The 15,789-nt window shown below is 38.6% G+C and overlaps 1 protein-coding gene across 6 annotated transcripts in view; it reads left to right on the forward strand.

The window, feature by feature from the left end:
• LOC126380351 (synapse-associated protein of 47 kDa) overlaps positions 1–14,568 on the forward strand; it is a 125,309-nt gene extending 110,741 nt beyond the window's left edge. For 4 of the 6 annotated variants that reach the window (XM_050029720.1, XM_050029723.1, XM_050029721.1 and 1 more), the window contains 5 exons: positions 4,227–4,367; positions 5,695–5,834; positions 8,136–8,248; positions 8,938–9,048; positions 12,845–14,568. In XM_050029720.1, the coding sequence (XP_049885677.1) occupies positions 4,227–4,367; positions 5,695–5,834; positions 8,136–8,248; positions 8,938–9,048; positions 12,845–12,966 (627 nt within the window). In that variant the 3' untranslated portion in view covers positions 12,967–14,568. Of the gene's footprint in view, positions 1–4,226; positions 4,368–5,694; positions 5,835–8,135; positions 8,249–8,937; positions 9,049–10,031; positions 12,769–12,844 lie in introns of those variants that run through there. The other 2 variants (XM_050029725.1, XM_050029726.1) reach the window with 2 other exon arrangements.
• The last annotated feature ends 1,221 nt before the right edge of the window (positions 14,569–15,789 follow it).

Genomic DNA, 15,789 nt, shown 5'->3' on the forward strand with positions numbered 1-15,789 from the left:
TCGATTTATTACTAAGCAGTCAAAAGAAAATGAATATCACCAAAGCCCTTTTCCACGCGACCCACTTTCACAGTCATTTAATTTGCTAACGAAAAAGCGTTTGATTGGCTGCACCGTAATCAAAGCATTCAGGTTAAAGGTCATGAAGAGTACTTGGCCAAATTAAAAGTTCACTCAATAAACATCTATGGCGTATCTATACTTGTTACCGCGTAAAACGGTAGAAAACAAAATCGGCGTATCAGTAAATAAAGCGAGCGACTTATGTACTCCATTTACCGCCTAGAAAATACAGTACAATGAAAATTATCAAGGAATTTATTTTATTTATTTATTTAGGTACACATAAAAAAAATTTTAAACACACACTGGCATATAAATCTAACTACTACACTTTTAAAAATATAATAACTTTTTAAATACACACACAATACACTCGTAATATTACTGATGGTGCTGATTAGAGTACACACCGTCTAATTTTATTTTAAGTTATACCTCTCGTTTCTTATCCTCTGAAAAAGAAACGGACAGGTAATCCAGGCATAAAATTTATGGAACACATCAATTTTATGCAGAAATTTAAAAAAAAAACCTGCCTAAATTGTATATTGGCCAATAACTTGACATGATTTACTAATAAGGTCGGTGAAGCGTAGGTACTTACTTCTTACTCCATTCTGACTAGCTTAATAAGGAATAAAGTGGCTTATATTTATGTCAATAGGATAGTGTTGTAAGTCAAAGGCAAATTATGTAATCATCATCATAATCATCAGCCGGAAGACAATGTTACGAAATGCTAATTATACGAGTGCTAAAAACAAAGACAGGTCTAAAAACAAATCATCTTCTCTTTTAAAGAAGCAAAAATATTATCTCATTGATACTTGGAATTAAAATACGTAGAAATAAAGGCAGCTGACGTTTTCCTCGTTGTAAATGTTGTATTGTAAATTCCGAGAAATGACGTAAATTAAATACGTACTGAGTAATGGATACTTGAAACATTTCTACATTTAGTAGTATTAAGAAATCTGCATCTATTTTCTGTCTATCGGGACGCTATTTTTAAGCTTTACTTAGTCGTTGTTCAACGAACAACGCAATAACTTCACACCCAGCACTCGTTGTACTACTATTGTCAATTTTCTCCACTCGAACACTCCTCAATAGTAGTTCGTTATAGACAGCTGTTTCCGAACGGCCGCGCCGGTTCACGCGAATACGACGCCCATTACCGTTGTAAACTTGAATGGACTTTTATTATGTTGGTATTATTTTCATTATCATGTTGCGCGGGGCATAGAATGGTAACTCTGCGCCCCGTACCAATTCGTAGCTGGATTTACCTGACCCCCGTTGAATGTTGATCAAGAGAGAGTGCGGTCTCGCTCGTACTAACGCGTTAGGTGGCACACGGTAAGAATTTTTGTATGGATTGTGCTGTTTACCGTACGATTCGTTAGACGACGCCCTGAGCCAAAGTTCGCGCACAACTGGGCACTATCAAGCCTATCTTGAATTTTGTACCGGGCGAGATCCCTCAGCGATCGCCATATGTCAGGCCAAGTAGTTAATGCTATAATTAAACGCACTATTCGCATGATCTTGTCCCGTAGGCACGCGGGACGCTATTGTGACGTCATTAGCATTCCCCTCGCGGTGTACATGTCGCAGCGGTATTCTATAATCCGTCGTATTACATTAACAGTTAGGTCAACAATTAGTCGGATTGTGATTGTAACACGTTCCCGAGTTCTCAAATAATTCAAAATACGAAAAATCTGATAAATCGACCACAAACTAACTCACGGCCACTATAATTAAAACACATAATAACAGGTTCTTACCACAGTACTATTCAAAAAGGATAACCCAGGATCATGAAATGCATAGTAAATATTTGAATGACGTGGTGAATGCGTCGCTACATCGACATTGAGCTTTATTAGCATTTGCGTGGATTAGCTTGTTGTTGTGTCGCTTTATAACATCAAGGAGCTTCGAGTGCTTGTAGAGCCTACTGAGGGATTCCGCGTATTATCGTAGAAGCGGCATTTATTTATTGACGCGACACCGGTTGCCGTTGCTAGCGTCGCATGCGCCACTCGCGTCTGCCGCGTCCACCGCATCGCGGCAACGGCTATTGTCACGTTCGACCTATATCTGCTAATTGAATAACTTCTGATTGCTGTCCTTTGTGCTCTTCTGTTGGGGATTAAGCTAGTTTTGAGGCTAATCCCCGCGTACTTTATAAACTCATTCGGTTATTTATTTTCTAAACGGTTAATGTTTCTTCCACACAATGATAATGATGTGATATATAAATCTTAAGTAAAACGAACCCCGCGGCACAGTATACGTTAAAAAGAATTTACATTTCATCTACTTAAAAGAAAATATGAATACGTTTTAGAATCTAATAATAGGGTAAAGGAAGCGTTGAAATATGTGCCTCTTTTCTTGAAAATTTATTGGAGAGGCGTGATGAAAAACAAATTAAGGCCTGAGGTACTCGGCGAAGACACTCAAAGGGAAAGAAAAATAAACAACATTGCTATGAGGGTAGTTAATGGGCCCACAATTAGTATGCGGCGGCGGAGTGCTGGCCGCACCGCACTCTACGTACGTACAAAAGTCGAAAAGAAAATAAAATACCAATAACACGGTAACTCGTTTGTAAAAATACACAAATTACGTACATACTTAAGTAATTTTTCTGTCTATTACCTTTTCATTTCATTTAACCTGTGATAGCCCAGTTCGAAGAACGCGGGACTTACCTACATCATAGCTCGTGGCTCTAAACCACTGAATTCGACTTATGAGTTTGAATTCCTGTTTCGAGCACAGATAATTGATATCACGTGGTTTCCAGGATTTGTGACCTGTTAATGGTAACAGGATCGCCCTCTATTGCATGGGACTTAAACATAGCTGGCGAGGAGTGCGTGGGTATATAATAGATAATATACTATACACCTCTGCCTACCCCTTCGAAGATACAGGCGTGATGCTATGTAATGTTATATTACAGTTTCGCGTCTAAACCATAGCATAATACTCGCACACACACATACACACACACACACACACTTAAAAAGCCGAACCAGGAATAAAAAATGCTTAAAAATTGGAGACGAACTTAGGGTAGGTACTTATTTTCCAGGGACGGATATCGTATCGCGTTCGCGCGGGGAACTGGAAGCTCGTAAAAGGATTATTAGGCGAATATTTTTCGGCGCAAGGTATCAGCGGCGGCGGTTGTTAGCGGCTCGTGCAAAGCCCAATTTGAAAAATGCAACATCCTGTAGAAACAACCGAAAGAAAGCGTCAAATTGACGCGCGCGCTTTTGTCCGTTGTCCTCCTTTCATTAGCAAATAGCTCGGCTTTTGTGTCATAATTTATTCTGTTCAAAGTTGACCTAGTTCGCGAGTGATCTCGCTTCCTCGCTCGCCACCATACATGGCAGCTTTTAATTACTCGCAACGACCATATATTGGAACAGGCACACTGGTACCAAGTGCTGAGATCAGAGAATGTTATCAACACCCTCCATTAATTCCGTGTTAATAGTAATTGCCTCTCATTTCTGTTCTCCTAATCTTCTTAACGTTATAAACCGCGAGGCTTCTTTGGGAAAATTTAACTTACGAAATCACACTGCAAAAGACTGTACTGCCAGGAATTACTTACCTACTTAGGTACCTGTCCGCGTCAGTCGGCATTGGTCCTTAGTACTGTTATCATATCACCATGAACAAAAGTGTGTGGAATCGCACTGCTTACAAGTATATTAGCAACACATTTTGGTATTCTTTCACTTCCAAATAATAGTTACTTACCTCAATAAATAATAGTTATTATATCTAATAGTACTAATCAAAGTTAAATAATAGTTACCTACACAAGTAAATTGTAGCTTTCTTATAACAAGCATTAACGTCTAAAGTCTTAGAAGTTTACATTTTAGCTACAGTATTCCGTAATTTTATATTCATAATTAGCACTTGCGCATTATGACCAAGCCTATAAAGTCGAACTTGTCTTAAGAATGTACGCGGAGTACTATAGCGAACCCGAACATGCGGGAACAAATTCGACCTTATAATTATCCTTAAAAGTTTCTCTAGACTGTTCTTCATCCGCGCAATTCTTTAGTCGTCATAGTTTGTACAAATGTTGCAACACTAAATAAAATAGTTTTTTTATTTGTGCACAGAGCATCCTGGGCGAGTTCAACCGCGAGCAGGACGCGTTCATCAAGGGGCAGGAAAAGGGCGGAGGCGCCGCCGCCGTCGCGCCCTGGATCGGAGCACCCAACGAGGCGGCTCTCAAGGAGGAGTGCCTCTCGCTCTCCACTGTGAGTACTTCACCAACCCCACTGTCTACCCTACAGCTATCAAGAGAAGGGCGGTGGCGTCGCCGCCATCGCGCCCTGGATTGGAGTGCCCAACGAGGCGCGCTCAAAAAGGAATATTTCTCGCTCTCCACAAAACATCTGAGGATCTAAAAACAATTGAGTTGTCCCGAAATTCTTAATTGAAGTCGAATACCGTTGTGTGTAATCTTCTATCAGAGGTGTATTGAGCAATGGTTGTGATGGTAATATTATCTATCACTATTGACCCGCCTAATTCTGTAGTAATCAGGTTTTTTAAACAGAGCAAATCCTCGACATCATCGTTCTACACTTCCCCAACAATCATCCATTAGATCGACATAAACGTATAATGAATAACATCAAGACTTACTAAATACGCATCCTTTCCGAGAGTCCTCTTAGCTCAGCTCGTGTAGAACTCCTCTTCATTTCCAGCTCCTTTCAAGCTTTAGTGATTAAATCTTCGAGAAGCTATTGACGAACTAGTTCAAGTTGGATCTCGTAAACACCACTTAGATTCTCCGCTAGTCTCGCATGAGCCATCGATACGCGAGTTTGATTCAATTTGATGCTCCAAGCGCCAACAACTAGAACGGGAAATTGTCTCTTCAGCTAGCTTGTTACAAAGTTATTCAAGGATTGGTTACCACCAGTTACTGAAAAGCCACGTATTTGGATACGAACTATTGTTCTAATCAAGTTAAATATAGTTAACATAATCATGTATTTAATTTACTCCTAGCTTCATGTCGTGTCTTATCAAGAGTAACTCAAACTAGGAGGAGTAAAATATAATTAGGAATACCTATAAAACTGCTTTTCCATCTAGTTAATTCCTGACGATTTTCTATTCGCCGTACCTTCACACTGACTTAGCGGGAATCCTGTATAGCAGACATTTTAAACCAGCTTAATTTGTTTCGTAACTCGCTAAGTGTGGCCGTAGTCCTGTCATGTGGCCGCTTGTGGCAGTTGCCGAGTTATGTGGCCGTTTATGGCACTTCCTGTGTGACGGGCACAATACCGGCCACGGTTAGACAGTTCTGAAGGGTGGTTACACTGGACTCTGATACTGTTAGAGGAGCTTTAGAATCTGCATTCATAATCAGTTTACTGTTCATTGAACAACTCAAGTTTATCGTTTTTGCTTTGTTTGTGTTGACTGTTTCTTTCGTTTCGTCTGTGTCAGTCATTGTATTTATTTTTTTAGTCTATGTTGTGTTTCATATAGTCACTTTGGCGTTCTCACATAATACACATAATCTTTCTTATGGTAGGCTTATTTTGAATGTGCAATATATTCCAGGATCGGCGAAACTTCGTGCGCGCCCCGCCGGCCGGGGTCGAGTTCGACTTCGACTACGACAAGATGTACCCGGTGGCTGTCGCCATCATGGGCGAGGACCCTAACCTCGAGAAGATGCGCTTCGAGCTCGTGCCGAAGGTGTAAGTACTCCTATATATTTGCTTTAACATATTGGGAAGAGAGAAAAAGGGATTCGCGCGTAAACGTTGAAGTGGACTGAACAAATACTAATCGGAAGACAACCTGAGTCCTAAGATAGATGTGATGAACTTTATGGCGACAGGGGATCGGTCCCTCATGTATGTCACTCTGACAAGTACCTGAACAGATTCTCAAATGTACTGTATCTCGAGTAGACAAACTGCACTACACTGTTGAGATACTCGAACCCGGTGCATATTAATATAATACGTACACGATTACGTTATAATCATCATCATTCTCCTGTCCTTATCCCGCTCTAGGTGTGGTCGACACAACATGTATTCCTCTTCCATTCGTTTCTGTCAGTCGTCACATTAACAAGAAATTACAACGCTATATTCGTTCCAAATGAACAATCACACAGATAAATACATTTTTTAATTTAACTTTGTACAACTCGCGATCGATTGTCGCATTACCTCCATATTCGGAGAAAAAGCTTACATTATTATATTTGTTACTCTTTACAATCTAATATAATTTTTATTACAATAAGTAATTATTTATTTCGCTTAACGAATTCTCAAGTCGTTTTATCTGAAGTTGCAGTTCCTTATTCTATTATCCACATTTTCCTACTACTATTATCTCCGTATTTAATAAACAGTGTGCAATCGCTTCATTTCTAAATGATTTATTGAGTTATTCCAAAAAATGTACTCGGTAAAAGTAATCAGTAAAATTCTTTAACTCCTTAAAATACCTTTACTAATTTTAAGGTGATTATTAAGCGGGTCTCTCCACCCTTCAGTCTACAGTACACGGGTACATGCATTAAGTGAAATATTATATTAATGTTACATGCGCCTCGCGTGTGTTCATTCGCACTTGCGCCGTATAGTTATCAAATTACTAACGGGTGTAATTTGTTCGGCCAATTCGTGCTCGAGGGTTTTATTTTCACTCGTTTACACCATAGCTACTTAATGTTTACATTTAGGAAATTGCTTTTTAATTTAAACATTACTTTCCTGTTGTTTTGTAGAACCTATAAGGTAGATAAGAACAAGATATTTTTAATGTTCAGTTCATTTGTAAATATCTTTTTCTTCTTTATAGCAAGATACGTTTTGCTTAGGGTTACAATTATAAGATCCCGACCTCAGCAAGTAACAAATACATCCACACCTAGGAAGCTCACGGCTCGCCCCCTTTCGAAGAGATCAATTCGGATCAGCCGTGTTTCGCATTATTGTATTTGCGAGTTTTTCGCTATGAAGTATGTGCTTTGTTTTCATGCGATTGAATTTCACTGATTGGATTTTGTTTGTGTCATCACAAAGCAGTACCATTAGTACCATGCTATAAGTACCATTCCGTTTATTTGCTTATCGAGATTTTTTATCATCGGAAAAACATGATTCTATCTCTCTAGCCTAATGTGTCCCACTGTTTGGCAATGGCTCCCTTCCTGCTTTTCATCCTTTTTTGCCCTGAGCAATCTCTCTCCACTTAGCGTTATTATTCATATTAAATAAGGTTTTGGTTTTCATAGTTACCCATGCTTATGCGAACATTGACATGGCCATTGCGAATAACTTGCTTAATTATTTTAGATCTAAACTTTGCACAGTCATCCTAACAAATGATAACATTCCATCGACAAACACAAAACAATTAGGAGCATGAAGTATTTTGTTAAAGGCTCCCCAACAGAACATCAAAGCTTTTGAAAAATGTGTAACAAATCTACTTTCTTTTGCTTTTATCCCGAATTAAGGTCGTATTTTTTTTCCCTATCAGCCGTCACTTTCACTTTTACCCCAATCTGTTCACCATTTTAGACCTTCGATTTCCCCTTCATATTGCTACCAATAATTTTACTCCTTTCATAATCTGTTCACATGTGACCATCATGGACTAATATCAGGTTATTTTATTTTTTATTTATTGATGACTTTTATTTTCTACGTCTTATATATCCAAAGCCATTTTTAATTCTTTTAAAACTCAAATTCAGCTGGGCGTAACTTGTGACTATAAGTATGTTCACATATACTAGATTATTTAACTGATCTTCGCGTGATATTAATCTAACAACATAAAAAAACAAATATTACAAATGTTGATGTTTGTCTGTCTGTTTGTCATAATTAAAACACATAATAACGGGTTCTTACCGCGTTTAAATGGGGATATGAGACTCCCGATATTAAACGCGGTAAGAACCCGTTATTATGTGTTTTAATTATGACAAACAGACACGTAAACTTAAAACAATGTCTGTTTGTCCTTAGAATCACGGAGGAGAACTTCTGGCGGAACTACTTCTACCGCCTGTCGCTGATCTGCCAGGCCAACGAGGCCGACGCCGCCGCCAGCCGCCAGACCAGCGCCGACGACTCCCAGGGTTAGTAGCATACTCCTATACTTATCATCATCACCCTCATCATCAAATGAATCACTATCAAAACCCTAGTCATTGTCAGCAGCTGGTAGGATTACTGTAGGCTGGCAGGGTTTGTAGATTTACTTTGTTCCCGTGACCCGCTTCTCGGGAATTAAAAACACGTAATCCACAAATGACTGGCTCAGACATGTTGAAACCAATGTCCTTGAAGTACTCAATTAAGTATGAAGGATTCAATAAGCACAAACGTCATCAAAGTCAAAGGAACGGTAGTTTCAGATATGCACTTGAATATTTCTGGTGTGGAGGTGGCGTCACGATGTTTTCTTTCACTTCACACTACTAATTGAAAGATCAGTGACTCAATATTTCTCGACGAGCCTGATCTCAAAATCTCAATTTAAATTTTGGCGCTTACCTTCAGTGATTTGACACCGAAAGTTTTCGTTTTCATTTGTTTCAAATTTTATAAAATACTGAATTGTTATTGAAACTTGCAAAGAAAAGTTATATCTACCCCAATATACAGAAGTTTTTGGAACTATACATCAGCACATTGACGAGCTCGATCATAAAGTATGAACCCGTGATGTAAATATCCCTGTAAATACTGTTGCTGTTATTTCACCGCTACCTGTTTTGTATTTTGATTTTATTTTGTTATTTTATGTTCCCGTTCCCGTATTCAGACGATAAGTCCTCCAGTGAGAGTGTCGTAGAGAAGGCGAATACTCAGGAGTCGATCGACGACGTCAAGCAAAGAATAAAATCTTTGAAAGTCGATAGGGAGAATGACGACGGTAAGAACGCAGGCTTTCTCTCTCACACCTTAACACTAACTAATTTAACAAAGGGAGACACATAACCATATGTCACTTGTAGTCCACAAACTGGATACTTCTGGACACGAACGACTAACATTCCACAGCTTCTAGGATATAGGATAGGAATATACTACACGTTTTAATTTTAAAAGTATTACTAGAAACGTTACACTTAAACCCGATGAGAATAGTTCTCCAATTGTTACACTTCTAAACTAACCTAACTAAACCAGGGATCACAAAGTATTTTTTCTGGTATGTCCCTACCGAGAAGAGAGAACCTGGGACTTCCAGATCGTGAGCTCAACACTCAACCACTTTCCACGAAGCACGGTGTTGTTACACAGAAGTTGCAAAAATATTAGGACCTATATTATGCAGTCAGATGACCATTATGCCTGTAAGAGATATCGCCGGAGTCAAGAAATGAATCAAACGTAATGTTTATTAAATTATATTGCAAAGGTTGCTATTTCAACTGGTTTACTCTCAACTGAAACAGTTTCATAAGTCAGACAACAAGGGATGCGGCGTCTTTACTGTACCTAGTCATTAGTTTGTTTCATTTTGTTCAGTTGCCATACTTTCATTGCACACGTAGCCATATTATTTAGTTCAGTTAGTTCTGGTTTCGTTTCATTTCCCAACAAATTCAAGACATTTTCTAGAACTAACGTTTACGACACCGAATAACCAACTTTGAGGAATAATGTAGCGCAAGTTTTGCATGCTGGTTTTTCATAATTTATTTTATATTTATTGTATCGCAAATGCAAGATTACAAGTACTTTTATGCCCACAGTCATGTGATATTTATTTAAGACCTGATGTCCAAGAACGCACTTACAAGACACCACAGACCCTTACAGACGTCGTATAGATTGTTACTAGTCTAGACTGTATGTTCTTGCTTGACTATATGAATGCTAAACGCCATGTTTTTTCTCCCCGGGATGCAGCTTAAGCGCCGCACGGACAACAGAGAGGCATCGCAATCACAAAGCGTCTCAACACCTATTGTCCGGTTCTATATGGTATCCACGTAGTTTTACTTACGATTTTACATGTAATCATGCTTTTAATATAGACTCATTTCGATGGCACATTTTATATATTAACAGTATATTAATGAGTGTTTCTTTGATTGTGGAAGTCATTGTAGCAGGTTTGGACGACAGCAAGTAGCCGGGCGAGTGAGTAGCACAGGAGCGTGGATAGCTTATAGAACTGTCGGTACTCGGTCGTACGAGGCTTGCGATAACAATGTATCATGCGTTGTACCAGCTCTCATTCTGAATTGTTTCCATCTTGACAAAGTAATGCCACGTCCGTCCGCGTGCTCCGGCCCGGCGCCGCCCGCAGCCGCCTGGCTCGCCGCCGCCTCCAAACCTGCCCCGGTCGTGGCATTACCTTGTCAGCTCTCTCACCTGTATCACTGTTAATCCTCTCACATTTCTTATATTTTCAAACGTTACTATAATATATGTAAGATCTACTATGTTTGCCATTTGTTTTTAACTTTAAAAGTTTATAGTCTATATCACTATTGCGTCATATCTACATCGTTGTTGTTAACTCGTGTTTCATATACGATTAATGAATGTTAAATGACAATATAGCTTCTTTGTCCCCAATCGAAGGATATATATGATATGAAATTGTATATATTTATAATTTATATAACTGTTGTCTATCTCTATCTCTCAGGTCTGTATTTCAATAGCTCCGTCTCTGTCGTTACGTTGCGCGTGTGGTCTACAATGATCGTTCCCGAGGCTTTCAGTTACGGCTATTGAAGTAAAGTCCACGATTGACCTGTACACTCTACATCTCAATGGATATATTTTAATGTCTACTGAATGTTACATATATGTCTAAGTATCGATAAGGTTACATAACTATAAAGTCACACAGTTCATTATGGTTCGGCTCAGTAGCGTTAATAATAAGTACTTCCTATCTTATTGTTCAGGTTTTGACATTGCTACTGGTTCTTGTATTGTAAACCCCACCCCCCCCCCGCTTCCGTCTGAGTGCCGCCGCTACTGTCTGCATCCTGTTTGTTTCACTTCGCTTTTATTTCTCAAAGTTGGTCTTCATTATGTTTGTTACGATTATTTGATCTACTTTGTATTTCGTGCATCGCGTAGCAATGTTAAAACTTACCTTTTTGTACATACCCTGTGTTGTCAGAGCGAACGCCTTCACAGGCACCAGTGTGTGGCGCGCCGAGCCGCGGCCGGCGGCGCCGGCGCGGGGGCGCAGGCCCGGGCCGTCAGCGGCTCGGCGCGCCACCAGCCGCGACATATCACTCATGGGTGACAGTCAATTAACTCCCACTCGAACTGCCGTTTTAACACCTGCATTTGGAACCCTGTCGCTGACAACACATCTCTCCCCGTTTGTTTTGTAATTATTTACAACTAGATTAGGACGTCAATATTATATTCGAGGACAAGTATTCCAGTGTTATAAAAGTTGTGTAGACTTATAGTTGGTAATGAAGTAACTCATCTATATATTGAGCAAGTACCGTAAGGTGATACTACTGGCCTAGCAGTCGCCGCGAGCTGGTCGCTTCGTACTGTACTCGCTTGCGTGCGCGCGTGCGCACCGCGACTTGTGTCCCCCCCGCCCCCTCTAAGGGGAGACTCTCTCGATCTAAATAATGTGGCTATCGTGTGTCCGTCACGTGTCAGGCCGGCTGCACTATATCTCGCAGACTCCAACACACAATATGTTTCCACGCCGACACAGTAATGATATCTGCATCTCTACAGTATTCAATATCTAAATGTTTTAATGGCATAATGAAGTGACGTAGTTCCTCGTTATTTAGTTTATAATAATCTGATGTATTAGCGGCAGAGTAGACGTGACACTTTTTATTGTCAACTTGAACATTGTTTAGAAAATTACAACGTATTAATAGTTAATAATGAAAATTGGCATTTATAGTTAGTTATTATGAATTGAAATAATTATATTATTCTAAAATAATATTGGTGTTGTTATTTGACACTTTAGTAGAATAGTTTAGTGATTTGTTGTTCCCTTTTTTGTTTATTTTAAATATTGTACAACTTGAGTACACACCGGCTGAAACGCTAGGAAACACGTTTTATTAACAAAACTATAAAGGGAAAGTTTCCACTTGAACTAATTGACATGAGATAAGTAATTCATTATTTATAAGAAAACATAATTTATGTTTGTTACCAGCACTCATTATCACCGGATGGTTTGATCACGGGGTGTGTTGTGTGTTATTCGTAGGTTGTGTACTTGATAAACAACCGTGACGTACGCAAATACGGGTGTTTATGGTGTGGCAATATTACGGTTGATAAGTAAATCGAAAAAAAAAAATGCCAATCTCTGAAAAAAGTTGAAGGTTTTGTCATATAAAATCGAAAGAGTTAGCAAGTTAATTTAAATGAAATCACCCAATATGACATAAATTTTCGTTTAATTACGATTAATTAACACAATTATTTATTTATTAACACAGTAATTACCTATATAGGTAACATATTTAATAAACATCGGCGAATATTACGTCCTATCGGGTGATTTCATTTACATTAGCAGTGATAATCCAAAACTTGCAGTCTTTCGATTTTCTTGATAAGAAGTATCTTTTAATTAGTTATGCAATAATCACAAGATTATTCTATTTTTTTTTTACGGAAAAGTGTGAGGGCATGATATTGTCACACCACAAGCCCGCCACACGGTGTCAATTCTGACCTCAACGGGCTTGGTGTTTCAGAGCAATGGGAGAAGGAGTTGGAAGCAGAGTTGAAGGAATACGAGGTTGTGGCCGAGAAGACGGACGACAAGTGGGAGAAGGAGTGTGACGACCTGCTGGGAGACGACGTGGACCTCAAGTAAACTGACCTGGGACGACCTGCAGTCTGAACACACCTTTTTATGTACTGTGTTACTATTGAATTTTTGAGCTCGCGTTCCGTTCGTTGTTGAACATGGTTCTCCTGTGTGACGGTTTTGTTTTTGGTACGTGTTTATAGAGACCTTTATTTTTTGCGGCAGTGATACATGTGTGCTGTAAGTGTATACCTCGCCTCGGCTAAAAAAATGGCAGAAAACTTATAGTGTAAAGCTTGCCCAAAAGCAACACCCATCTATAAAATTTCTTTAAATGGTTAAGTGGACTATCACCACAAACTATGGCTCACCTTTTGTGCTGTTCTAAGTGCCCTAACCCCTGCACTATTAAACACCTTTACGAAGTCACTGACAATGCCGTAAGCGTGGCCAATGTTCAGCAAAAATTTAGTATCGACTCGCAAAAAAGAAGAATGGTGTCTAGTAGCTGTGCTACTGAGGATAACTTCAGAGCCCTAAAGGTTTAGTTCCCACCACAACCAAAATCTTTACGATATGTCCTGGCATGATAGGCTGTCGATAGTTACATATCAGCTAGAGAGGTGAAACAGTTTTGAACTAACGAGTTATTTTTAAAGAAAACTTTTTTTTAATAGAAGATTATTTATTCTAAAGAAGATTTTATTAGTAAAATCCTATTGTCAATTGAAAAGTACTAAGTATAAAACATTAATTCTTGCCAAAGATGACAAATTCGGAAAACTCTTTGAAGCGTAGTACTTAGTTCATCTTGCGGATGTACCTCTGACTACCCCATTAGGGTACATAGTCGTCAGCTTGTGTTTTATGTATGATGATAAATTCCTTATTGACGATCGGGCATCTGTTATTTGAGGATTGAGTTCCATTTAGTAATCGAAAAAGGTGTGTTCCGGCGACCCTGCTGGGATGGTAACGCGATGGCTATGGGAAAGCTCAATTTTTTCTTATGAATGTAAGTACATAAGTGTAATGAAGAAATACGCATTTAATTATATACCTACAGTAGAAGCTTTGTTGATAAAATTGCAAATCATCGAATAATATTCGGTGTGTTTCGGTCTTTGTATAAAAAATCGCATTTGGAATTTTCTCTATTTTCTAGGTTAACATAATATTACCTATATGCGCAATTTCAATCTTAGGGTATAGCTTTTGTACACAACAATAACATTGAATGAAATATTTTAGACGGACTAGGTCGAAATAATAATTTTGCATACTAATTTATTTTATTGTACATTTGTTATTTATAATTTTATCATAACCCCGTTTCTTTGTAAATAGTTTTTTAATCCCTCGGAGTAGAGAATTAATAAATATTAAATGTTTTTTTAAAGAAGTAAATTGTAATTTAGTTAAGATCTCCTTTGACATTTTATTTATTTTATGATCGCAAGTGTGGAGATATTCAGTTTGTTTTCGTATTATGTAGATTATTTTCATTTTATGTAAAATGTTATTTGAGAGGCCTACCTGAGAGAGTTCTATAGAGTTAGTTTGAGTTGTAAGGCCCGCGGTAGACTGTAGCTGGTAGTATTGTTGTAAGCAAACATTCCTGTACCGTGGATATAAATAAATAAATAAATAAACGTATTCTCATCACAATGGCCTGGTGTTTTAATTATTTTTTCGCAAAATAAACCAAAAAGACGATACAGTTACTAAGATTGAGAAGGGAATGTTAAGTTGGTTTGGACACAGAGCGGATGAAGGATAATGAAAGCAGTATATAAAGCGACGGTTGGTGGTAGGCCTGGCCGAGGAAGACCTAGAAGGACGTACATTGATCAAATTTTAGATATTTTTAGAAAAGGTTCAGTACGATCTACTCTGCTTACCCGGGTAGGAAATTAGCGTGAGTTTATGTATGTAGGTATGTGTAATAAATCATAAATAAACTTTCAATTCTGTCTAAGTACGATAAAATCCCTAAACTATGGGTAATTTACTTCTCCGTAGTACAACCAGTTGGACATCGCAGTTGTACTACGGGTCGGGAGGGTAAATAAGTTATTTCGTTATGGTCCTGGACAAGTGGTAACACTTGGTATTTTGAAACTTTATCATCACACCAGTGTTCATCATTGGAAGAATAGAAAGAATAGAAATAGTTTATTATGAAAGGACGCCACACACAAAAAGAAAGACAACAATATCATATCTTATTTCCACTAAAACAATTACAAAAAAGCAAGAAGGATGTTAGTCGAAATGATCATAAGGTGGTGGTGGACGTCCTGAGATAAAAGGGCCTCACTCAGCACAAGTCGCGGCGCGAACCACGACGCTGATATTAAACTTCGGAAGCTTCGGGAGGAGCCTCGGAACTTTGTATCAGCTGGTCTGGAGCGGAACGTCATCGCATCATTGGCCATTCTAAGTATTACTGGCTAGGAAAACAATATCCCAACAAAATTTTTTTCATGGTAAGTAATAAGTATAATGTTGCCAAGACGAGATTATATCGGTCTCAATGTGAATAAGTTACCAGATCTCATAGAGCCAAGCTTCTAACTCTGCACGCCCTAACTATACAAACCCTAAGTTTAGAAACTACAAAATATGGGGCTTGCCCGCTCAAAAAAGCAATATTGCTATTTGACATTCGTTTGCATTGCGAGCTTACTTTTATCTGCACAAATGTTAAAGTGCAAGATTGATTTTTTAGATGTGTCTACACTCAGCGGGATCCCCTGTCTGGGAGAAATAAGAGTGATGCAGAGAATTAGATCTGGATTTGTTCTACTGAATTATGCTGAAAACAGAAATTGTCCCGTTAAAAAAACGGAAATACAAAGTTTTCTAACCGACCTCCAGCCAGCGGGA

This window comes from Pectinophora gossypiella, chromosome Z (genome assembly GCF_024362695.1).
Source record: "Pectinophora gossypiella chromosome Z, ilPecGoss1.1, whole genome shotgun sequence".
Lineage (NCBI taxonomy): Eukaryota > Metazoa > Arthropoda > Insecta > Lepidoptera > Gelechiidae > Pectinophora > Pectinophora gossypiella.